The sequence below is a fragment of the Numenius arquata genome, chromosome 20 (assembly GCF_964106895.1).
Source record: "Numenius arquata chromosome 20, bNumArq3.hap1.1, whole genome shotgun sequence".
NCBI classification, from domain to species: domain Eukaryota; kingdom Metazoa; phylum Chordata; class Aves; order Charadriiformes; family Scolopacidae; genus Numenius; species Numenius arquata.
The window spans coordinates 5,933,593-5,958,891 of NC_133595.1; the positions used below are offsets into that span (position 1 = coordinate 5,933,593).

Consider the following 25,299-nt stretch of genomic DNA (forward strand, 5'->3'; position numbering starts at 1 on the left):
CACGGGAGGACAGCCTTCTGAGCTCTTGTTCCTCCAGCTGTATGAAGCTGGTGATGCAAGTATGTGAAAGAACCATTCTATGATTCTATGGACTAGGCAGGAGCGAGGTATTTGGCCGGTCATGCAGTCGCAGGGCTGTAAAAATTCCAAGTTTTTTAGGACTGGGTGTTGTGTCTTCCTCCCTAGCTTGCTGAGCCAGGAGAAGGAGATCGGTGGTGGTTTCAGGCTCTGTTTGGAAGAGTGGAGTCATCCTCTGCCACCGCAGCCTTTGGCTTCTTGCAGGACTGAGAACACTAGTTCTTTCTGCCCGGGGGTGGCCTGAGGAAAGGTCTGTGCACCTGAAAGTGTGTCTGTGTTTTCCAATTATGTCATCTGATCTAATTAAAGATGTTCTCTCTCTGTAAACCTTGCTATCTCTCCACATTAAACCCCAGACCTGGACACGTTGAGATGTTTGGGCCATCTAAGTTTAGGCACCTGTGTTGGGTGGCAGAGATGAGTGTCCCCGTGTTCTTGGGGGACACAATTGGGTTCTGTTCTGCATCACCCTTAAGTGACTACTTCTCTCCATGCCTGAATAAGGAGACAGGACTCTAACTTGGGTGCCTTACAGCTACGTGGTCTACGTGTCAGGAGAAGCTAGCTCAGAAGAGCTGTGTAGAAACGCTTCTGCCCGAGGTACAGTTGTCTTTGGGGCCCAGCAGAACGTGGGGAGCAGGGCCGTATGTTCCCCCAAAGAGCTCACAGGGCGGAGAGATAAGGTGCACAAGCAGTGGGTTATGAACCCCACAGAGGAACCGAGTCAGCACCAAATGAAGGGACTGCTTTTTAATCTGAAATTAGGAAACCCAGAAAAGCAAGCAGGGATGCAAAGGTGTTCCTGAGTATGTTGGAGGTTCCTCCTGAAGGAGCACGGTAGACCTGTTTCCGACAGGAGCAGAGCCTGGATCCGTGGGCTCTCCCCTCCCAGCGATGAAGGCCATGACCACTGTTTCTGCACGGGAGGCCTGGAGCAGAAATATCTCCTGCTGCTTTGCACGGAGGGGGAAGATTTCATAGGAGGTGCTGTTCAGATACAGCAGCTCCATGGAACATAACCTGGCCCATCAGCCGTTCTTTTTTTCTTTCTTTTTCTTTAGCTTTGGCTGCCCGTGAACTGACAGACAGATGTCGTCATGCACCATGTGCGCCTGGTGGTTACCCTCCCCGGTCGGTCCCCTTCTAAACACCTAATTCACAGCTGCTGGCTTTGTACCGATAAGAGAACGAGATGACTTCCTTTTCTTCTCTCCACCCCCTCTCCCTTCCAGAATAAGCTGGGCTGTTTTTTTGGTAAATAACTAGCTGTCACTTCTTCGCTTGAAACTTTCCAGGCTCCACCACCTTGGCCAACCCTCCTGAAGGATGCTGGAGGCTGGAACGTTCCTATCGGGCAGCAAACTGCCTTCCGCATCCTAGAGCGAGCTCTCCCCACCTCCCATATCCTACGAATCTTACTGCCTTTTGAGCTGTCCTGTGGTTTCTGTGGACTAACGAATCTCTCTGCCGGGTCAGGAGCCTTGACCAGTTATGGTGAGGTAGGATATCTGTTCCGTCTATGTCTAGCTTCTATTTTTAACAAAGCTGGTATTTCTGAGTGGGAACAAGGCAAAGGGGAGAAGGCACGGAGATCATCTCTGTAGTTTAGATTGCGCAGAAAGGTTCCACTTGTGCTACAGGAGGATGTGAGCTAATAACAGTCAAGAGAGCACCTACGAAGGTGTGGGTGCTAATAGGGTGGGAATTAGTGATTAACAGGGCTCGTTAGCCACAGACCAGCAAATTCTCTGCAGAAGTGCAAGATTCTCCAGTGGAAACTACCCCTCAGATGCCTCTGCAGCTCATGGGTGATGGTAACTTTCTCCTCGTGCTGGCTTCAGCACTGGGAAACGGCGTGTTAGCAGTTTCGCTTATATGATTACGATGATTACTGTTAATATGATTACTGAAGAGGCTTTTGGTGCTGACTGCAGCCTGGCAGAGGTTATCCCTTCTGTTATTTTGTGATGTTATTAGATTTTTATCTCGTAATACCTCGTTAGCAGTGCTGTGTTAATAGTTCCTCGCTTATCTCTTCATTTACCTTGCCAGGGCTCTGGCCGAGGACTCTTTCAGGCGCTGATAACTGCTTGCCTGTGTGGGAGCATTGTCATTTCCAGGTGCTGAACCCCTCTAGCTGAACTCTGTAGGTCCTTAAAAACTGCATGAAATGTCAACATTTAGTGGGAAAGGCAGTTTTTAATAGGGAAGGTTATATGGGGGTATGAGCTATAGATGCGTCTGTATGAGAGAGGGTCTGCTGGAGCAGGGATGGGAGAGTGAACCGATCCCTTTGCCAGGTTAGGAAGCACAGCAGGAGAGTGGATGTGTGAAGAAAAGCAATCCTGTCCTCTGGAAAGGCAGGGAATGCATCCAGGGCAGGAACTGGGCTGTGTCTGAAGCCGTGGCTGAGGTTGTTTAAACGCGATGGGATCGTTGTGCAAGTGGCCATGGCTCTTTGCCACGGCGTGTAATGTGGAGCATGCCTCGGGTTTTCCTCCTTCCTTCCTTCCTTCCATGGGCGTGCAGAGGCCGTGGGCTGCTCTGCAATGCTCCGCAGGGATTCAGATGATGAAAAGTCACTACAGCCTGTTGGTATTTACATTCCCTGCTACCTCAGGAGCATCCCCGGGCTTTTGCACCAACCTCATTTCAATGCTGTTCTCTCAGGTATTGCAGAAGTGACGGGTTTCTCAGTTTCTGGTCTCTTCTTTGGGTGTGTTCTGCTTCACTGGATCATAGCGAAGCAGCTCAACAAATACTTTTCTGCTCCAGGAGGAAGCCTGTCAGTCAGACAGCAGCTGGGCTAGTTTCGATGCTGGCTGGTGATATGTATTTTTAATGCCCCAACTGTCTGGCAGGTGGGCCTGCAGTTTAATTTTAACTTGCTTTATGAGAACAAAAACATCTTTAATATACAGGCCAGTAAACTTCCATGAATGGAGGGAGTTCAGAAGAGATTTCTCCTGCTATTAGACCTTTTGAGACTGGTAGGTAAAGCCTTCTCTGGCTGAGGTTAAAGTGTAGCTCAGTGTTTACAGTGGTCCTAACAGGGGAATATCCTTTGAGTAGAAAAGGCTGATTTAAATATAAGTTTTATTCAGAGAATTAATCCAGAAAAACTGAAAACTGCAGCTGAAAATAATAACCTCACACACCTTTGGGGCTGATGTGTTCAAAACAGCTTGAGGGACTCAGCTACACCTTTTTTAATTAAGAGAACATGGGTGTAAATCCTCTGGGCGACTTGGAAGAGCCCCAGCTGCCAGTTTCCTGCTGGTGCAGGTGAGTATAACTGGGTGTTGAAATGTACGTTGGCCTGATCCAGCTGGGTCTGCCTCTCCCATGGGCTGGAAACTGAGAATTATCAGGGAAAAATTGTGTCTTTTTCCCAGCAGTTTCGGTCTTGCGTGGTGCTTCCCGTTCTCAGCCTCAGCCATAGCATCACCGTGCTAACCGAGGGCTGGCTGTGCAGGCTGGAGGGGGGGTCCCATCCAACCTGGCCTTGACCCCCTCCAGGGATGGGGCATCCACAACTTCTCTGGGCAACCTGGGCCAGTGTCTCACCACCCTCACAGCACAGAATTTCTTCCTAGTATCTAATCTAATTTTTTTTCATCTGTTATGGCTCATATGCCAGTGTTTCTACAGTCTTCTTTCTGATGTGACTCCGTCCTCGGAGTCCTCTGACCTGGGTCTGTTGATAACACGTGTAGATTGGTGGGGATCCCCTTGTGGGATAGGTGACTGTGTGATGCTCTGAAGAAGGAACTCTTGCGTCCAAGCAAAAGCATGTAATATTTTATTTTGGAAGTGAAAAATATAAGTTTGCATTTGTGGTGGGAGGCCAAGCTCTCTAACAACTCCTCCTTCCTTCCTGCCTTCAGTTCTGAGTTTGAAGCATCTCTTCCTGTGGCAAGAGAGAGGACCAGCTGGAGCCCGATGTTTGACAGTGTCCTTCTGTGGCTATGGTTAGGCATCCTGCATATGGTAACCACAAGGCAATGTGGGTGCAGGAATACCCAAGCATAAAGGCAAACAGGCACACTCCGTTTTCCATTGATCCGCAGCAGGGTGGGATGATCGGTTAGACTTTTCCCTGATGCGTGGTAAATGTCCCCTGTGCCACCACTGTGTCCTAATGCTCCCTCTACACCCTTTGGATAGACTCTCCTGGATCACGAGCGGGCTAAAGAGAAACCCAGGGCTGCCGCTGAAGGAAAGCGAGCACGCTGGCTATCGGGATGTTGTTGAAGGAACTCTTTTTAGCAAGGGCAGAGCTTGAGCTTTAACAAGTTCTAAGGACTAAGAGCTGTTAGACCGTGTTTGCAAAACGATGGACCGTGAGTGATGGTAGACCTTCGTGATGCCACAGGCATAATCCCTCTCCTTTCTTCTACATCTGCACAAGCCCCTCGTCTACGGCAGCCTCCCAGAGGGCTGCAGGAGCTGCTCGTGAGATGATGTGAGGAGGAGACGGCAAAAAAGCAGGCAGGTGCCAGTCTCTTTCACATCCTTTACGTGCACCCATGGGTATAACACAGCTCGGCTTCAGCCTGCAGTTGAAGGCCAGGTCACACACTCGTGCTCCGGTGCCTCGCTGTTTGCTCTACTCCTGCGGAGCACGCCCTCTGTTTTGTCTGCAGCTGGTGTATTTTTGTGTCCTGGATCTTAACTTTATCTGTGGCTTCTTTTCCTTATTGTCACTCTAGGGCCTTTATCTGGGGAGTGCAAGACATGCTGGTGAGAGAGGTTGTCCATATCAGCGGTACGGGACAGGCTGCGAGGAAGTCCCGACGTTAGGCAGAGCCTTACAACGCTCAGTTTGGGGGGGGGAGGGATCGGGCTCTCTGCAGCCACTTCAGCTTGGATATAGCCTAAACTAACCTCGACTGCTGGAGGGACCACCGGGACAAGTAGCTGTGAAATCAGCATCTCCCTTTCAGAGCTGCTGATCTTCCTCCCAGGGTGAGCCCTGTCTCTAAAACCAGAGCTAAAGGATCCGGATAGAAATGCCGTTGGAACAGGCGTGTGACTAAATGAGTGTCAGAAAAAAAGGGCCAGAAGCTCTTGCTGAACCATCAGCAGGACATCATCCTAGTTTTCCCGTGCTTTCCTTAGCTTATTCCTCTCTGGCCAGGGTAGAGCAGAGCCACTTCCACCGAGCGGGCAGTCAGGGATGGAGACTGGGTTGAGGGAACCGTGGCTGAGCACAAAGGTCGCTGCTAGGTGCCACTTTCCTCGATGGAAAAATGGAATTCTGTAATGGAAATGCAGCTTGGAGGCCGCATTTAATAGGAGTGTGAAGCACCAGTCCCAGCCCTGGTCTCACTGGGTGTACTTCAGCAAGTTCAAGCCACTTCTGGCCTCTCCCATGCTCTTCTTCTTGGGCCTCGCATGGTGAGATCCTGGTGCAGGGACCACCCTTTGGGTGCTTTCTGCAGCACCTGTGATGGTGGGGCTTTGCTCCTGAGGGTGACTGCGCTATGAAGGGAGTTTAGATGTCAAAAAGTACTACCTCAATGTTCTTGAATGAAGGGCTTCTGTGCCTGCACTTGTCCCTGAGGGCAGCTCAGAGGAGGACTTGGCTACACCTTTATCGGTCCAGACTGTGTCCTGGCTATACGGCAGCCAAGTTAGTTGTCGGGGATGTTGTTGGGTAGTGGTGGCTGCTACATCTCCACGGTTCGATGGCCATTCCCGGGCTCCAGGGATGAAGGAGGGTACACTGCAGCTGTGTGCTTCGGGTCCTATGAGTGAGATATGAGAAAAGAGCAGGATCTGTTTCTGAAGTGGAAAGAGCATCAGTCAAAAATGCTAATTTTAACAGTTTCGCATTAAAGCAGAGCGAACCCTTGCCAACTTTGCAAAGCAGAGAGCCTGGGACCGCCGAGAGATGCCAGGCCCTCTGGATGCTGTATTTGCCTGCCCATCCCAGGCAGAAGAACTGATGCCTTAACTAGTTGCTGTTTATGTGGCAGGAGGTTTTTTTTTTTTTTTTTTTTTGTGGTGTTTGTCCTTGGAGTGATTTCTCTCTGTTCTGATGTCAGCCAGATTTAACAAGCTATCTAGTTTCTTAGGCAAAATCATTGCTTTAGACACCTAGCCCACTTGAAGCCCTCTGCTGAGAGACTGTGACAGACCATGAGTGTGTTGCTGCTTTCAGGTGGTGGGGGAAGATGGGGTGGATGGCTCGGAAGGAGAACGAATGGGACAGCGCGTGAAAAAAAGGGAACAGGTGCCAATGGCAAGCATGGACTAGAATAATTTAGATAAAAGGACTGAATCATAGGCAGAAGATGAGCACAGAATCTTGCCTGTGTCAGGGAGATAGCACAGATGTGAATTTATATTAATTAACAATTAATGCCAGCTGAGGCTCCAGAGCCAGTAAATGGGAACTGTCTGCACCAGCTCCCTGCCAGGAGGGTGTTGCCTGCTCCTGTTTCTGTAAGGGCTGCAGGAAAGAGCTCCTGGAGGGCTTTTACTGCCGTCTCTGGGTTTTGTCTCTGTACTCTGCTCTTCCTGCTTCAGCAAAAGCCACCTCCCTCCCCCAGGATGGCAGCTTCCAGCCACCTTCCCCCAGGGACAGGACCGAAACTGGAATGAAATGACAAAGTCATAAAACTGATATTACAGCTATAGTCAGAGGCTGCTGCTGCTCTCTAGCTAAAACCAGTTTCTCCGACCGAAACCGCTGTGCCCAGTGCACTGCCTTGCAAGTGACATTTATGGAGAAGCTCTTCTGAAGAGCTGTTCATGAAACCGTTTCTGATCTGTAGTATTCGAGTTTCAGACCAAAACGTGGGTGGTGAGTTAAAACCCCTCTTTGAACGTGACACGGAGGAGCGTTGGGTACGTGGCTGCTCTGCAGCTCAAAGCCGCTCTGCTCTGCCTTTCATGGTCATCGTCTAATGGGCAGAGACGTGGGCTGAGGTTTCCATTGCTGCAAGCATCAGTGGCGCATCCTGCAGAAGGGCAGTGGGCTGGGGATGGTCTCATTGAAGGATTCAATGAAATGGAAAAGTTTTCTTTGCCTTGATGTTGAGCTCTGGTGTGCTAGCTGGCTTGAAAAGCTGCCGAGAAGACAGCGGGTGCTGGGAAGGGAATGTGGCTCTCCGGGGACCTGGAGGTTAGGGCTTGGTGTCTAAGCTGCCCAGGGGCTGTGAGAAGTTCTTACAGCAGTTTCAGCTCATGAAGACTGGGCAGTGCTGGTCGTCCTCCACGGCAGCGTTGGTAGCTGTTGAGAACAGCTTCATTCAGGGCTTCACCGGGGCTTGCCGGTGGGCTAGCAGCCTGGTACGCAGGACCAGGGCTCTGGGTTCTGTGTCTCTGGCTCTCCTGCTGCTTTGCTGGGCCTGGGTGAGACCTTCCCTGACCTGAGCCCTGGCAGAAGGGTTCTGCAGGACCCGGCCATGCCTAATGATGACGGTAAAGCTCATTGGTACCCCAGAGCTGTCTGTGCCTGCTGCTGTCGCATCACTGAGCCTCTGCTGAACTGCTTTGTCTCGTCTCTTCTCTCCGACATAGTGCTCTGCTTTGTTCTGGCTGTGTTTTCTCTGGGGAAGTCCCTCTGGGCACACACACTCGCTAACCTTGAAATTGAACGGCTTAAAAAAAAAAACCAAACCAAACTGCTGAGCAAAACCCCAGCTCTTTTTCACAGGGTGTCAGTGGAAACCTGGCCTTTCTCGAGGAGGTGGGGCTGATGGTTGGAAATGTGTGTGTGTCCTCAGCCTGGGCTGGCCGTTGGTCACATCTGCTCTTTCTTGTGGTCTCTATATCCAGGGGGGGTACATCAGTTGTTTGAAAGAGGAGTCTACAAAGCCCTGTGAATAGCTGCAGAGCTTGCCCGCAAAAACTGCCAACCTGCCCCTCCTGAAATGAGAGCTGGACTTCTGCTCTGCAGCAGAAAAAAGGTCTCTGGCCTCTTCCAACCCAGCACGCCTTTTCATCCTGGCTGTTAAATATTGCTTTCAAGCTGATTACTCATGTCAAAAGCATGGCAGGGCTTTATCCTGCTTACCTGCTCTTGTACGGTTCCTCTGTGTCACTTTTATTGCTGGGTTCCTCAAGAACCAGAGGACCTCGATGATATCAGGTGAAGTGTGGGTTGTGCTGCATGACCCAGGCTTCTGTGCCTCTGCATCCCGGATTTATCATAGACTCATGGAATACCAGGTTTGAAGGGACCTCAAGGATCATCTGGTCCATCCTTTAATCACTGGAGCCTTTCTTTGGGTGTCAAAACCTGTTGGCGAAGGGGCATGGGGTGGTTTGAAGGCACGCTGCCCTGCTCCGGTGACTGCGGGAGGCTTGGGAAGGCTGGAGGCACCATCCTTCTCTCTGAGGCGACTTGAGAAGTAGGTGAAGGCTGTGAATCTGCTCGTTGGGAGCAATCCCACCAACCTCTGTTCAGGGTCAAGGCCTCAGCAACCAGTCCATCTGCTCTTCGCTGTTGCTTGTGGTGATGCTTGTCTTCAAGGGTTGGAGTCCCCAGCACTGCGTGTGGAAACAGGCCAGGCTTTCTGCATAAACACCTTGTTTGCTTTTGCGTTTGTGCTACTGCTGAGAACTTGGTTTGGCCTCTAAATGAGCCAAAGGATGTTGGACATCAGGATTCTACTGGAGTGTTTGGTGAAAATTAGGTGTGTACCTTCTCAGGAAAGGTGGTTAACCATTCTCACCATTTGAGATCCATTAGGGAGATGCTCCGTAAAGTATATAGGGAAGGAAACAAGCTGGTTTCTATAGAAGTGACTGTTGCACCCCAGAGAATGCGACACAGACTTCGGTACCTGCTCTGGAAATGGATATGCTGATTTAGAAATGTAGTAAAGAATCTTGTTTGTTTTAAAGTTGTTTACAGAAGTCTTGGGGGATATTAGATGATGCGCGCTGGCACGGTTAGCTGTCATAATGCTAATTGCTTTAGGAAAATGAAAATATTTACCTGTATGTAGAACTGACTAGATTTGCAGGGTATATTTATTTAATGCGCTCCCTGGGGGCTGTGCTTGGTATAATGAGTCTTCTGATGGGATTTGAATTGAACCAGGCTAGAACCAACAAAGGAGGCTGTTGCGGCTCTGTCAGGTTTGAGAAATGCTTTATAGGCAGCCATGCCTGCGTAGAACAGCTTTCAATAAAGATGTGAACGCTAATAATTCAGCATGGAAACATCCCAAAACCCAAGAGCAGCCTTGCTGTATATTAAACACACAGTTTGCTAAATTAAGCCTTAATGTCGCAGCACAAGCGTGACCCCCTTCTCAATAACAGGGAATTGCTTCTTTCTGTCTCTTTAGGAAAGTCTGTCCTTTTTTTCCCTCCCCCTCCCGAAGGTGTGGGAAATGCCATTCCATGCCATGCAAGCACCTTGCTGTGGATTTTTGCTGATGGCCAATGTTTTAGCATCTAGCTTAGTTTTATATGTCGATGTGAAGTTGGCACTGCTGACTCTCGGGATGCTTTCTGTTTTGCGTGGGGACCTGAGCAGTTTCTAGAAGCTCTGTCATTCCCTTTGCAGCCTGGGGGGGTTATAAACCGAAGAGCTGCTGGCAGCATGTGTTCTTCTGGTGACTTCTCACAGTGTTCAGCTTGACCCCAGGTGGTCTGTGAGGAACCATCAGCCCACGCTACTGCTCTTCATTCCTCCTGGAAACCAGTGGATGTGATGGATACTGGTCCCTTCAACAGGTGGCATTGCCCTGATAAATGGCTCCAAATATTGCCGTTGGGTCTCCTGCTGTAACCTGGTACCCTGGCCGAGATGCCAGGCAGCCGAGAGGTCAAATCAGCCTCACTGAGTGTGTGGGCATGATGTTCCCCAGCATCACGTACGAGCTGTAGAGGACAAACCGTGCTGCGGGAGCCTTGCTGGTCCCAGAGGCAGCAGGGTCGGAGTGAATTTCCCTCCAAAAAAGAGCTGCTTCTCTGTTCTTCAAGCCAGGATCCTTATTCACGGGGGTTCCACCTCCATACCAGAGAGGTGTCGCAGGAACAGGACATCAGCGTTCACTCAGCCCAGAATTTTGCACCTACTAATCCCATTCTGTGGATTAATGACTTTACAGGGAGTGAATTGCTTCTGTGACTGTCCCACCTTCACTTCTGCTCCAGCTACGTTGTGAGAGCTCCGGTGGTGTGTACTTGGCTGTTCAGCACTGAAAGGAGCGTCTCTGTCTGCAAATGCAGACTGATGGGTCTCTATTTTAAATGAATAGTAAGCGTCTGGGTCCTTTAAGCAGCTCTGAAGATTTTTTTATTTTTTTTTTTTTTTTTTTCTCCTCTCTGCTGGAGGGGAAACTTAGTCTCACAAAGCGCTGCGTTGCCCCAAGTTACGCCTGCTCTTGCAAGTCAGCCTCCGCGTTTCTCCGCTGGAAGAAGCTTCAGATGTTTATTTGCTTGGCTGCCTCCAAGGGCAGGGTCCACATCCCACCCTTCCTTCACCCCGGTGGAACCGGGGAGGGGACCGTCTGCCCCGTACCGACAGCATCTGCCGTGAACACTGACCCTTGCTCCTGGCCGGTGTCGAGGGGCTGTGGCACAGCAGAAGGGAAGTCTGGTGGTGGGTTGGTCCCCTCCTTCCCCCTCTCCCAGTTTCTTGAGCCACCTCAGCTTGCTGGGCTGGAGTTTGTGTTGAACCAAACAGTGCTAACCACACACGAAGTGCGTAGGTGGTGTCTCTTGAGCCACATTTGCTTTGATCCTCTCCAAGCCTAACAAAAAGGAGTTTTACCATTACAAATGCTCCAGATTCTCTGGCTGACGCGGGGCTAAATCGGCCTTCAAACCCAGGCACTCGAGGGGCTGCAGCAGATGTGCACCTGGTGCTGGCCTCTCTGGGGATGCCCCAAAATAAGCGTGGTGAAACCCGAGTCACATGCTGTTCCTAAGCCCCGTGGCAGTTTTGCTTTCAGGTCTTCCGTGGTGATGCTGGGCTTTCACCTGTGTGATGTTCTGGGGTAGACATCCCATCTCTGCTGGTCCAGGAGTCCCAGCAGCCAACGTGTTCTTCACTTGGCGGCTTTCTCTTCTGTGCGAGACGCACCTTGTGTCGTCTCTGAGCTGCGTGAGAGAAGGGGAAAAAGAAAATGTGGCTTAGCGATACAGTTTAGTGATGGCTTTTGCCAGTGTTGGGTTGATGGTTGGACTTGATGATCTGAAAGGTCCCTTCCAACCCAGAGAGTTCTGTGATTCTATAATTTCAGATACGGTGCTCTTTATCTGTGGGATGTTTGCTGGAGCTGTTTAGAATACCAGGATTCCCAGTCAGGCTTTTAAAAACGCCTTGTTTTATGGATTTCTGAGGGTGTAACGGTGTTGCTCAACTATTTGTTCTGTTTCGTCCCAAGACAGGGGCAGAAGGATGCGTTCCAGCAGAAGGAAGCATTCCTGCTCACATTAGGGAGGAAATGAGTAATACTGTGTGGAAAAGACGACTTTAGTAATTAAAGAGAAATTATTTGATAATTTTTAACACAGAGAAAGGTTCCCTTTTCCAGAGCTATTTTTTTTTTTAATTTTTTATTTTATTTTATTTTTCTCATTATGGGCTTTCTGGTGTTCTCCTGGCTACCAGGACCTTTCTGCTCCAGCGGAGAGCTCAGCCTGGCCTGAACCCTACTCGCAGCCCAAGCAGTATCTGTCTGTTACTGTTAGTCTGCATTGGGGACTGCGCACTGCATGCAAGTCTCTCTATATTTCTCTCTCTTTATTTTAATAAATTTCTTCGTGTAGCTTTGGTTCCTGAAAGGCACTTGCGGGTGGCTTTTTAATTTAAGTTCAGCTTTGGATGGATTGACTGATGGAAGGGAAATGCATCTCTCCGCAGGAAAGCGGTATTGCCTGGAGCAGGCAGCGTATATTTACTTGGAGCGGTGGAGATGAAAAGTTGTTAGATCCCCGCTCTCATTTAAAGCAATTCTTCAGGGGTGACTCAGTTCTGCAAAAAGCGCTAACAATTGCGTGGTTGCCTGAACGACCCACTGCACAATAACGTGTGTCATTTCTGACATCGAAACTACGGCGTGAAATTAATAATGCCTTTTTTTCCTGCGAACAGCCTGGGAGTCCAGAAGGTCTGGCTCCAAGCCCAGGGTTCCCCTCCAAGCGAGTGGTCATGCTCCTCAGGTGCAGGGCTGGAGCTGGTGGCCCGTTGGGCCACCGAAGGCTGGTTGCAGGTTTTGGCGTTTGCCGTTCAGCGAGAGATGCGTGGGCTGGTGCTTTCCTCTCCTCGGCTCTGTTGTGGGTTGGGTTTTGCTTACCAACAAATGTACTCCAGTAAAAACCATAATGATGAACAGCTCTAAAGATGCTTTCTGCAAGAAGAGCGTACTCCAGGTCAGGAGATAAACAAGCTGTATTGGGAGAAGCACCTCTGGCCATGTAGTCCTGCCTTCGCTACCAGGATGGAGCGGCAGAGCTTTGGAGCAGGCAGGCTCTTGGTGTATGCCCAGCGAGCAGGATGGGGCAAAGAGCCTTCAGTTCAGTTTTCGGCTGGTTTCAGTGTTGTTTTTTATCCCCTTGTTTCCAGGGAGTGGGCTGAGACCTGGCAATAGGTGTGCGGAGCACCCTGTGAGAGGGAGAGGTGGGTGGGTTTCGGTCATGGGTAGCTCTCGGAGCTGCATGAGGGGTTGAGGATGCACACTGCAACAAACCTCGTGGTTTTTCAAACCCAGGTAGAAAAGCCTCCAGGGAGCAAGTGCTCAATTTCAGGACCATAATTCCTAAATGGAGATGACCTTGAATTTGAAAATACCCCTTTCACACCTTCTTCCCTGGCTGAAGAAGGCAGCCTGTGCAAGGCAGTGCCAAGCCATGCGTTCCTGTCCTACACAGCCCTCCCAAGATGAGCCGTACAAGGAGGTTTTCTGTGTTCTGGAAACCCACGGGAGAGGTGTCTACGATTCCAGAGGGGATTTCTCCCTCTTTTTCTTTCTTCTTTTTTCTTGCTGATAAATTTGGAAATGGCCTTTCCTCCCTCTTCTGTTTGTGAGGGCTGCAAAGGTTTTCTCCTCAGCTCATTGTTTGTGCTTCTCGCAAGCTAAATAACAAGTGGTTTGTGTTTGCGTGTATGAATTGGTTCCTGTCCAAGTGGTGGGAGTCATTAAGGGAAAGGGTGTTTAGTGTTCAGGTTTCTGTTTAGTGAAACAAAGACAACATCAGAGTTGACAGAGCCCCAGGTTTGCTGCCGATATACTCCTTCCCCCTCTCATACATACAGTGCTGTCCCACTCGTGAGGGTTTGCAGAGAGTTTTTAAGTGGCCCCTGTTCTTCCCTCTCAGTATTTCACTGTGAAACGATGCTGAAAAGGGACTGATGCGAATCAGTTTTGTAGCTGTGGTCGGCAGCTGCTGGGGTGGAAAAGGAAGAAGGTTGTGGTCCTCCCTTCCCAGGCACCCATCCTTCCATTGGAGGGAGGTTGGACATCAGGTCCTTTTGTTCCTGATGCCTTCTTCCTTGTGGGAGCTTTGGATGCTGGAAGATTTGCAGCCCCAGCACCTCTGCCCTCCTCCTGGTACTGACGACCCCCGCAAAGTTGTCCCTTCTCAGCATCGCACAGGTCTGGCTCCGGCTGAGGTCCTGCATCCCAGGATGACAAGCATTTCCTTGAGTGATGGGGGACGAGGGGATGTGTGATTCCTGCTCTCGTGGCAGCCTCTGAGGAGCATGCAGCCCTGGGAGGACACTGCTGTCACCCTGATATTCTCAGAACTGGTGTGTTCTTGCGGCTGTGGGTACGTACCTAGGAGACTTCTCATCCCACTGTTTTACCGGAGATGTTTCCTTAGGTTTTTTCCTATTATGTCCTGGCTAGCAATATTGTGCTCGTTTTATTGCCATTAGGCATTCAGTGGAAACGCGGTGTGTGGCCCTTTGCCTTGTCCCTGGGCTCCATTAAGCTCCATTAGAGGCGTTCGTTCCTGTGCCAGTAGCAGTTTTGCGGCAGGGTCAAGTGCTGGCCCTGCAGACGGTGGGTTTATGAAAGGGTGTCACTCTTGTGATGTCAGGAATACAAGGCTTGGAAACACTGGGATTCCTGTTTACCATCTGTTTCCATGGCCCTTCCCTAATAGACCTCTCCTCCTCCAGAATTCAAGGATCTTTAATCAAAACTGTTTGCCTTGCGGTGGGAGGGAGGAAATCCCAAATTGTGGAGGAGATGGTGACATTTCTTGACCTTTTCTGTGTGTACCTCAGAGACAAACACACTCTGATGAGTGTGCGTGTGCTTATGTTTGTAGGTTTAGTCTTTGGGTGTATTTCCTAACCCGGGCACTCGGGGAGACGCTGGGCTACGCGTTTCTCTGCAATACTCAGGATAAACTTGCAAACCCTTTGAGGGAGGGGGGGGAACGACAGTGCGTCAGCTCATCTGATCCACGGGCAGCTGCCTACGAGAAACGAGCTTACTAAATGTTTCCAGAGATGAGAACCCGCATTTCACTTGGCTTGGAAAATGAAGCGTTGCGGTTTTTTGAGTCGTTCGGTTGAGAGCGGTGCCGCCGACCCGTCCGCCTGGGCAGGAGCTCTTACAGCATCGCCCTTCACCCTGATGGGAGTTTCGGGTGTGCAGCCTCCCCTCCTGCCCAGAAACACTCAATAAGCACGTTTTGCTATCACACAGTGTTAGCTGTGGCTCATCTTCTCCTCTTTGCTCATGAAAAAAATACAACAGCGGTCCCATGCAGAAGCATCTGCTGGGGGACACCGTCTGCTTGGGCAGGAGCTCTTACAGCATCGCCCTTCGACTCTGATGGGAGTTTCGGGTGTGCAGCCTCCCCTCCTGCCCAGAAACATTCAGTAAGCACGTTTTGCTATTACACAGCATTAGCTATGGCTCATCTTCTCCTCTTTGCTCATGAAAAATACGACAGCGGTCCCATGCAGAAGCGTCTGCTGGAGCACGATGGAAAACTGAGAGGTATTTTCAGAACTGACTGACTCTCGGTTTGGGGTGCTCTCTGTGGGACTCGTGAGATTACTCAAAAAGAGCCTGGCATTTAGAAAGTGGATTTTCAGTGGCTTCTGAAAAATCGAGCCATAAAACTGGCGCCACATGGGAAATCACTGGTCTAGTGTGCACATTTAGTACACGTTAAAGCCGGGGGAAACACCAGTTCTTGCGATTCCATCAAGACCGATAGCATCAGAAATGAGGTCGGTAGATGAGTTTGATGACGCTCAAAATACAAAGATTACATTAAAGTAGCGCACAACACGATGAATCTATTTTCCCCTTAGGGTGAGCTGTCTCTCTTTCCCTTTTCCACAGTGTCCTGTTACACGTGGACACCAGCTCCACCGTTGCTTTCCTGCAGCATTCCCTTTGCCGCTGCTTCTCTGGCTGTACGCTGGTCCTGGGCAGAGAAATTTGCTGGTGTTGTGCGGTTGGGCTCTTTTTAGAGATTAGAGTCAAAAAGCAGCTGCTTCCCCACAAATTGAAGAGTCAAAGCTGCTTTAGCTGGGGCTGGAGCAGACCTGGTGTTTTCTGTGGACTGGGCAGAGGGGGAGATCCTGGAACATGCATTTTCCATTAGGTTTGCACCAACGTTTTAAGAAATCCTCTCGTAGCATAAGGGCTTGTCACTGTCACAGACCAGAGCGTGCCTTTCCTTCCCGGACAGACTCTCAAAGGAAAGCCTTTCTTCTCTCCAGCTCCGAGCATCCCCCTCTTCGTAACAGATTTTAAATGGGAGAGATCGAAAGCCTGAGGCTTGTGCTCTTGCTGGGGAGAACAAGAGGTTTTGTGCCCTTGATATTGGAGCTTTTAATGGTGTCAGGAAGCCCTTCAAGAAATGCCTTGAGCGCCCTCAGGGATGCAGGTCTTTCCTTTGGCTCAGTTAATTTGCCATCAATGTGACGGCTCGGAGGGTATGAGCATGGAAGGTGCTGGGTGGGAAGTGTCCGGCCAGGATGAGACCTACAGCCAGAAAAGCCAAAACTCTTTTCTCGGCCAGTGGTTTCCTCCAGAGAGGGAATCTCCCGTCTGTCCTGCGAAAAGCTTGAACGGCTCCTGTTTTTGCCTGAGCTGAGGGAGAGGAGGACAAAGCCCTTTGGGAGAGAGACCTCTCTTGATGGACGTGTGAGAAGACTTTCTCCACGGTAATATCCTAAGAGAGGGCTTTTCTGAGTGAGAGCTGTTACTGGGAGGTGGTGGGGAGGAAGGCGGGCGTGCTGCTAATAGGAGTAGGCAGATGATGTCTGGAAGGGCGGACAGTCGGGGCAGGCTCAGGCTAACTACCCTTTCTCATCTCATCTTTGCATTTTGCAGGTGGTTTCATCCCAACATCAGCGGAATCGAGGCAGAGAAGCTGCTCCTGACCAGGGGTGTCCATGGCAGCTTTCTGGCTCGACCCAGTAAGAGCAACCCAGGAGATTTCACACTCTCGGTCAGGTAAGCAGACAGCAGCAGGGGAGGGATGGAGCAAAGGGTCTCTTCCAGCGCATCCTGCTCCCGTCAATGGATGCACAAGGGGAGAGGAGCTGCACAGATCTCCCTGGAGCCTTCTCTTCTCCAGGCTGAACGTCCCCAACTCATCTAAGGGGACATGAGCCCCTCTCTCCCCCCTGCTGGGTGCTGGGGGAGCTGCTGGCAGGTCAGAGCACTGGCGATGCTGGCACCGGTGAGGCTTCACCTTCTCCTTGTTGCCTCAACCGCTCAGATGAAACCCTTCTTGGCCTTGTTTCTTCTGTCCCTTCAATTGTCACCAGGTTGAGCCTGCGCTCCTCTCTGCCAAGTGCAGCCATTTCTTAGCTTGGCAAGAGGGAGGTTTTGCAGCTGCCTTTTTTTTTTTTTTTTTTTTTTTTTTTTTTTTTAAATGCTTCCTTTTGTGTTGGGGAATGGAACCTGGCCCTCTGAGCCTTTGCTTCTCCGGCAGCTCTGACCCATCGGAGCTCCTCACGCTACGGAGAAAGGCGGCGGAAGGGAAAAAGCCCGTCTTTTCCCCTGCCATCGCCTGGGCGGGGAGCGTTTGGATGTGGCTTCACCAGCTCCCCCGTAATCTTGAGATCAGAAGTGGCTGTGAGTTAATGAGAGAGGCAGGAAGTGCTTCTAATTGGAATGGAAAATAAACTCGCAGAGAGGTGCCTTGAGCAAGGTATGACAGAGAGGGAATACGTGTAAAAGGCGGGGGGGGGGTTATCTTCATGTGAGCTTAGTGCCTCTTCTCGTGTAATTTTGTGAGTCAGGGTGTCATCTGATGGTAAAACGAAGCACCGACAGCCCTGCTCGACCAGGCGATGTGCAAGCAGGTGCAGGTTACGGCTGTGCAACAGTGTCCTGGTGTGGAAAGATGCCCAGGTGGCAGCTTAATTACCCTGGAATAGCAGGGAAAATTGCTTTGCCGGGGGAGCCAGTTCCCACACCTGCGTTACTGCGCTCCTGCCTTGTTCCGTGGAGTCGGGCCACAGGTTTGCACTGGTTTCTTCCCTTTCCTCTGTCCCGGTGCCTCAGCCAGTGGGTTTCTGTCGTTGTGGCTTGTTGCCTTTCGCCTGTGCTGGTCCACTGCCTCCCCTCGTCCAGCTGTGGCATGTGGAGAAAAGCTTGGCCTCATGGAACAGCTATGGCTGGTTACAGAGCGGTTTTATTATTCTGATTATTTCTTTACTCCTTTCTGCTTTCTCTGTGGCAGAAAGCAGAGGGGGGGGAGGAAGCGAGTGTCAGATTATCGGAGGGGGTTTAGACCACTTCCTACTGCAGGGAGACCTTTGTGTTGCAGTAAATGTTTGATAACAGTATGGTTTTGGCCATAAGATGGAGGCAATTAATGCCCTTACTGCCTGATGGGTGCCCTGCAGGAATGAGCTGCAAGTGAAGAGCAGAGGAATACAGAATGCTTTGCTATTGTAGTATTGAAGAATGCCACCACAGCCCGCTGGCAGATATTAACTGGGTGGAAAGTCTGACCAGCTCTCTCAGTTCTGAGTAAACCAGAGCTGTGACACATACCATGTTTCCAGGAAAGCACATTCAACATGACACACACGCGTAAAGGCGATGTGTTGAGTTTTGAAGCATCGTGAATTGAAGACAAGGAAATAATTCTTTCACTGACTACTTCTACGTGCAAGTCCTTGCCCCGTCCTGGCTCATCCCATCTCTACTCCATGACTTGAGGCAAGGGTTGTCCTATAATCTCGGGTATGGAAAATCTGCTTGGGCATGGTCACTGGTTAGGTAGAACAGTTTTGTTTATACTTCCTCTGAGCGATATGCTCTTTTCCCACTGGTGATGGTCCTGAAACACGTGCACAAATTTCCTTGGGAATTACAACACCCAACAGAGCATAGAACGAGTAGCTTCATGTGCTGTGAAAGCTGAAAACTTGGGAGACTATATCCCCCCTATGTTTTTCCCCTTTCCCTGTTACATTACGAAGGCAGACACGGATCAATGTGTTGTCATTCTCACCTAGGATTGTATCCTGACAGAGCTTTTTTTTTTATTTTGTCTCTGAACTGGACAGGTCTATATTTTTTTTTTTTTTCCCCTTTCTGAGAAATAAAAGGTTTTCAAAGGAAACAACACAGATACCTTTGAAAAAGTACCTAAAATAGAGGTGGCAGGAGGAGAAAGTACCTTTAGGAAAACAATCAAAACCTCTTCCTCCTTCTTTCAACCCCTCCCCTTCAGCTTCTTCAAGGCTTTTTGAAAGCCAGTGAGGGGAAATGCAGCTCCTTTTAATTACAGAGAGGATGTGGGCTGAAAAGAGAGCAGGCGATGGAGTTTTGGCTGACCAGACCACACACCAAGTGACCGTGTGCTGGTGTCTGTCCAGATACATGTCCCTCAAGAGAAGGTAGGAAATAATATTGCAGAAGTTATGAGGAGGTTTCCATGAAACTCCGTGGCTGCTTTCCCTTTCTTTTTCTTTACCTCGGTGCACTCTTTCAACCTTTACCATTACAGCAACAAGTCTTCACAGGGCTTTGTTTTTTCAGCTTTTAACAGGCAGAGGCAAGCCATAGGGAGAGGACATGATATGATATGATTAAATGAAGGGATGACATCTGTCCTGGTCTTAAAATAATAGAAAAAAAAAACCACAAAACTTTTCAAAAAACCCTCAGCTCTCAGTCCAAACTGCTGGCAGCTTGTAATCGGCCAAACCTGGCTCTTTCTGTTATTCCTTCCTCTTCTGAAACACGGGACATCTCTGCAGATAAGTTCAAGAGCTTTTTCCACCCGGAGGATCAGACGCACCTGCCCTAGTCCAGTGCCAGGAGGGCTGTGTTTCTGAGGAGCCTTTGTTTGGAGTGCTGGTGGTACGTCAGTATGGGTACCGAATTTGGATTTATTGGCTTGTCTTGTTCTCTGGGCAAATATGTGGAGCACATGAACAGGGAGGAAAGGGGTCTGGCAACTGCAGCTGAAGTGTAATGATGACGGAGAGTCATCTGAACTGCTTCTTCCTAGGAATCGGGAATGAAGAATTTGAAACCCGTACCTAATGTCTAGAATTCACTTGGTTGTGTCTATGAAATTGCATGTAAACGTCAGTTGGTTCTGTTGGTGGACATTGAATTTTCTCCGAGAGCCTGAGCTCTCATTTAATTGAAAGCAAACATTCAGCAAAGTTTCTAAATGCCACGGGAGAGTCTTCTTGTTTTTTTCTGTAGAGAATCTTTGGGGGGTTTTGGTTTGCTTTTTGCAGCTTGTCGGAGGGGTCCTATTTGCATGCTGTGAAGTTCTAGGCTTTCTCTGTCTGACACAGGCAGGAAAAGCACATGACCAAAAAAGACTTCTGGGGATGCAACAGGCGAAGGTATTTCTGACATTTAAAGTGCCTCTTTTTCCATCAGTGACAAAAAAGGGTCTGTTTGGGGTTTTTTCTTGCGTGTCCTCTTTGTATGGACTGTGCTTTGTTGCGAAGAAGAGCAGACTGTGTCTACGCTGGTGGTCACCGCAGTATGGACACGTATTCCCAAGATGGAATATTTTTGGATCGAGAAACCCTCCTGGATATCTAGTGAAGGAGTTGTGCTGATAGTGCAGAGAAGCTTAGCTTGGAACGGAGGCAGCTCTCACTCTTCCGACGGCTGACTCCAAAGCTGCCAAAGAAGTTGGCATCTGCTGTTAAACAGTGCTGCGTCCCTGTGTGAGAGCCCAGTGTCTCTTAGAAGTAGCCATGCCCTCCGGCGTGGGGCAGCTGAGGACTTTGGGCATCTCCTTTATGCTTTATTTCACCAGCCAGCATGTCGAGGGCACGGATTAATGGATGCTGCCACTGCGGGTCCAGTCCTGCTGCCCAGTTTGGAGATGACGCAAGCTTTAAGAGAAGAAAATGGGAAGGAAATGGACGTCGATCAATGCCCTTTGTGTTTAGCGTGACCTTGAGGTCTCATGGCATAAATGACCCTGATTATCTCTCTGCTTTTCATCCCTGAAGCGCTCAGAGGCCTTGGGGGCGGGGGTGGTGGGTCTGTGAACTGAGCCTTTGTAGGTCTGTAATGGGGTGGGGATGGAGCTGTGGAGAGAAGGGGGCTTTTGAGCCTCAGGCCAAGTGGCAAAGACACAGTTTCGTCTGCTGCCTTCTGTGCTACACAAAGGCTCTTCACGTCCAGCTGCCGGCCTGAATGGCCAAAGCGCTTCTTGTGCCAGCTCCTCTCGGAGAAGAGGCATTGTCGTCGGAGCGCTGGCTGGGATCTGAATTTCACAGCCAGTTCTCCTTTCCATCTAGTGAGTTCTGCTCATACCCGAGATGCAAATGTTGCCAAACTTTGAAGTCTCTGCCCATAGGACAGCTGGAGTTGGCATGGCAGGCCAGGTTGGAAATATTAGGAAAAATTACTTCACTGAAAGGGTTGTCAAGCATTGGAACAAGTTGCCCAGGGAAGTGGTGGAGTCACCGTCCCTGGAAGTGTTTAAAAGATGGGCAAACGTAGTGCTGAGGGACATGGTTCAGTGGTAACTTGGCAGTGCTGGGTTATCGGTTGGACTTGATGATCTTAAAGGTCTCTTCCAACCAAAACAAGTCTATGATTCTAGGATTAGATGTACCAGGGAGAGTTAACCGTGGCTCTCTGAACACCCAGGAGTGCCACTCACCAGTTTCCTGTATTAAGGTGGTTGGGTTGTGTCTCCAAGACCTTGTTGTCAAGGTATAATGTGACCGTTCAGGATCCAGACGCAGATTTTCACACCTCGGACCTGTTTGCCAGTCTTCTGCTGTTTTTTTTCTGTTTTTAATTTGCGATGACAGCAATACTGTGGCCGCTGTCTCTCTGGCTGTTCACACTCGGTTGGTTGTTGCCACTGAATTGGCACTAACTGCAAGTCACCTCAGTGCCAGACGAAGTATCCAAGAAGGGCTGTGTTGGGCACAAACTGGAATTGCTGATTCTACATTGACAAAGTCCTCTTTAGCAACCGGGATGGAGTAAATGGGAATATGGCCATTTGTCAGGGAGGTGTTTCGGGGAGAACTGCAGGACATGTGGCAACCAGGGCTTGAGTGTGGCTAAGAGCGTTGCCATCTACTCGTAAGTCAGGTCTCTCCAATAAAGGCAGGTCTGGAGGACGGGCAGGCAGTTGATGCTTCTGTGGGCTCTTTGAGGCTTAGGACTCGGAGATCTCGCCACCAGGTTCCAGCTTGGCCTCATCTTGATGCCGGGCTGCTGTGTGCCCCAGTCAGCCAGATGAGAAGGGGGAATGGTTTTAAGCTCAAAGAAGGGAGATTTAGATGAGATATTAGGAAGAAATTCTTTGCTGTGAGAGGGGTGAGACCCTGGCCCAAGTTGCCCAGAGAAGCTGTGGCTGCCCCATCCCTGGAGGGGTTCAAGGCCAGGTTGGAGGGGGCTTTGAGCAACCTGGTCTGGTGGGAGGTGTCCCTGCCCAGGGCAGGGGGGTGGAACTAGATGATCTTTAAGGTCCCTTCCAACTCTGTGATTCTGTGACCTGATCTTTCACTGCACTGTTACGAGGGCTGTGCCCTGCTGCAGAAAGGTAGCAGAAATGGGGGCAGGTCCCCTACTGAGAGCCCCAGAGCCCCTGCCGTGGTCCAGCTCTCCCATTTAACCTCATGCACAGACCACTGTCGCTTTTCTAGTTCCCCACTCCGTGAAATGGCTTTTCTGTCTGACCTGGTGCGCTGCTTATACCACCTTGAGTCTCCTGCATCTCTCTGTCACGGTTGCTTTGGCAACAAATTGAGAGAGGCTGGGAGCAGCTCAGCACGGTAAAGAAGGAGAAATTTGCCCAGATTTACGAATCTCTCTCTCTCTCACCCGGCCCGTCTGTCAACCAACGGGCTTCCAGCCACTTCTCCTGGGCTCAGGGGGGGGCTGCTGCTAAGTGCATTTAAAATGCAATTAAACCTGCCTCTCAGAGGTTAGTGTGGTCTTCTGAGGAAGGAGGCTGAGCTTTGCTGGGGTGAGGGGGCTGATAAAGGCACCCAGCCATATTCCCCTTGAGCCTTGAGGGCACCACTGGAGAGGGGAAGGCATTAACCCTTTCAGGCCAGTTTTATAGGGTTTGCAAATAGCAGGTAATATATTAGTTTGGGTGATTTTTTTTTTTTTTTTTCTTTCCCTTGTTTTTTTTAAACTAAGTAGATGATAGCAAGTATCCCTGTGCATGGAAAGCTGTTCACTATAAACCAGAGTGAGGTCAGAGCCTCATCCAGCCGAGAGGGTGAGTAGTGTAGGAAGTGGAAGGGATGGCAGAGGAGGGATTATTCACCTCCTCGTTGGGTTGTGTGGGAAGCAGAGCAGGCTGGGAGCCTGTGAGGTTCAGAGTCAATTCTTGGCTGAGTACCTATGGCCAAAGAGCATCCATCCCTTCCCCTCTTGTAGGCCAGCACGAGTGGGTCAATGGAGAGCACGGGACGCAGCTTAAAGAAGTATCGGTGGTGTTCAGGAGGACTCCGAAGGCCAGTGCTGGGTTTCCATTCTCTCTTACAGTCTTGTTTGCCTTCCTTTTTCAGAAGAAACGATGAGGTGACGCACATTAAGATCCAGAACACGGGGGATTACTATGACCTGTATGGAGGGGAGAAGTTCGCCACCCTTGCTGAGCTGGTGCAGTACTACACCGAGCAGCAGGGGCTGCTGCGGGAGAAGAACAGCAACGTCATCGAGCTCAAGTACCCTCTCAACTGCCAGGACCCCACCTCTGAGAGGTAAGCCCTGCTCTCCCACAGCCTCTCCTGGTGATGGTGACACCATCTTCAGACCCTACAGCTGCGCCTGGCCCAGGTTTGGAAAGGAGCCTGAAACAGAGCGTGTTTGGGTGTGATTTAGCTTTCCTGACCCAAAAGCTGCACGTCTGTGGGATGTGGTTCTTTGGCAACTCTGCCTGCAGAAGCTGGCTAGATAACACGAGCAAGGCCCAGAAGCTGAGAGGCTTTCTCCAGCTTGGAGGCAACGGGGAACATGAACAGTGTGAGTCCATCTGTAAAGGGTCCTGCAGGTGCATCCTAGGAGCCGTGCAGCTTTGGTTTTAAAAGAAACAAAGGGCATTTAAGTGACTTGTGTCCGCCTGCAGAGTGCTGGGTAGGAATGCTCCTGTAAAAAGTCCGTCCCCATCCCATCTCAGCCTGTCACCGCTGCTCATCCTCGTAGGAACACGCTGTTGTCCCACAGGGATGGGGATGGCCAGCTCGCTGCGAGAAGCAGCTTCCCTCAGGCTACTTCAGGATGTTTCCGTCAGCTGATGAGTGACCTTCTTGTGAAGGTCTTGTTGCCTGTGATGCTCCAGTGACCCCTTTTTTTTTTTTCCCCTTTTCCTCCCCCTCAGTTTCCCCAGTGTCATATGGCGTGGCTGACGGGGTGGGTGGGAAGGGGAACGCCTGGTCAGGCGATGCCAAATGCCGGCTCCTGAGTGCTCTAACTTTAGCAGCCGGGGTAAAGCCGAGGCCGTGGCTGGTCTCGGTTCCTGAAATGGAGCGGAGACGCTCTCCTCCACACCGTCAGCTGAGGCCCTGGGAAGTCCCTCCAGCTCATGTGCTCCCTGGTTGCCAGGGAGGTTTCTTTCCTCCTTCCAGATCGCAGGGCGAAGGGTGGCCGGGCAGCCGCTCGCGTTAGCAGAAGCTCTGGAAAAGTGGAAACCCCCTTCAGCTGGGTTTCCCCTTCTTCTCCCGCCAAGGAAAGTCTGGCTTGGCAAGGAAGCTCCATAAATGCCTCTGCTCCAGACCGTGCATCTGGTGGCATCAGGGGGAAGGGAGGGGAAAATGGTGCAAATCCTCTAAATATACGAAGTGACGCTGGTGTCAGAATATAGCGGGGGGCGTCAGGGTAGCAGCGTTTCCAAGACCTGGGCCCGAATAGCAGCGGTGCCACGAGGAGGAGCCCAGGTCCTTCACCAGCGGTGGGTCGTTCTGCCCTCTGCAGCAGTACCTCTCGGGCAGCCCCACCATCCTTGTGTCTTCTGAAGCCTGCAGGAAGCAGTCTTGCTCTTTAGAGGTTTTCCCATCCAGGCTCGAGACGGCAGCCTTTGCAGCATGATGAGTCAGGAGGCGAAAGGCCCGGCATCACTGACTGCTCTCCTGTAAACTTCGTCCGCCGGGACAAAGTTGCTGAGATGTGACGGGATGCCATTGCATGGCCCCTGGAAGGTTATTTTGAGCCTCTCTGAATTCCTGGCAGCTTGGCTGGCAGGCCAGGAGCCAGCATCTTCAAAGTGGGACCTGTGGCATCTGCCCAGAGCCACTGCTGAGTGTTGATGGAGTGTGGGGATTGAAGCCTCCCAGGCCAAAAAAAAACAAAAAAACAAAAACAAACAAACAAACAAAAAAAAAAAAAAAAACAAAAAACAAAAAAAAAAAACCAAAAAAACCAACCCCAAACCCAACTCAGCTTCACTCCAGACTGTGATTTGTGTCTCTGGAAGGCTGTAGCAGAGTGTTAGCCCTGAGGCATGCCCCGGATAGCTGCTGCGTGGGTAGGTGGGACATGCTGCCTCGCTGAGCATGGAGCTAGGACAACAGTGCTGCCCTTTGGGAAGCAGAGGACACAGCCAGGAACGGGCAGATCGTTGTGTGCTGAACCCCCAAGGCGTTTGTGGCAAGGCTTCTGACCCAGCCGGTTCAAAGATAGCCTGGGTTTCACCGGGGCTGCAGAGTGAGTGTGTCAGCAGACCAAGAGAAAGGATTATGAGAGATTAGATGGAGAAACCAGGGGCACGTGCGTGCCAGATGTACACAGACGGAGAGGTGGAGCAACTCATGCCCACACGGTGAGGCTTGGGAATTGCTGAGCACAAACCTCAGCACGT

General features: G+C 50.5%; 1 protein-coding gene across 1 annotated transcript in view; it reads left to right on the forward strand.

Moving 5' to 3' along the window:
- The first annotated feature begins 1,086 nt into the window (after positions 1-1,086).
- LOC141473891 (tyrosine-protein phosphatase non-receptor type 11-like) overlaps positions 1,087-25,299 on the forward strand; it is a 34,748-nt gene continuing 10,535 nt past the window's right edge. Inside the window, 5 exon segments of the mRNA XM_074161514.1 lie at positions 1,087-1,122; positions 1,124-1,189; positions 1,192-1,330; positions 16,358-16,481; positions 23,012-23,206. Coding sequence (XP_074017615.1) covers positions 1,087-1,122; positions 1,124-1,189; positions 1,192-1,330; positions 16,358-16,481; positions 23,012-23,206 — 560 coding nt within the window.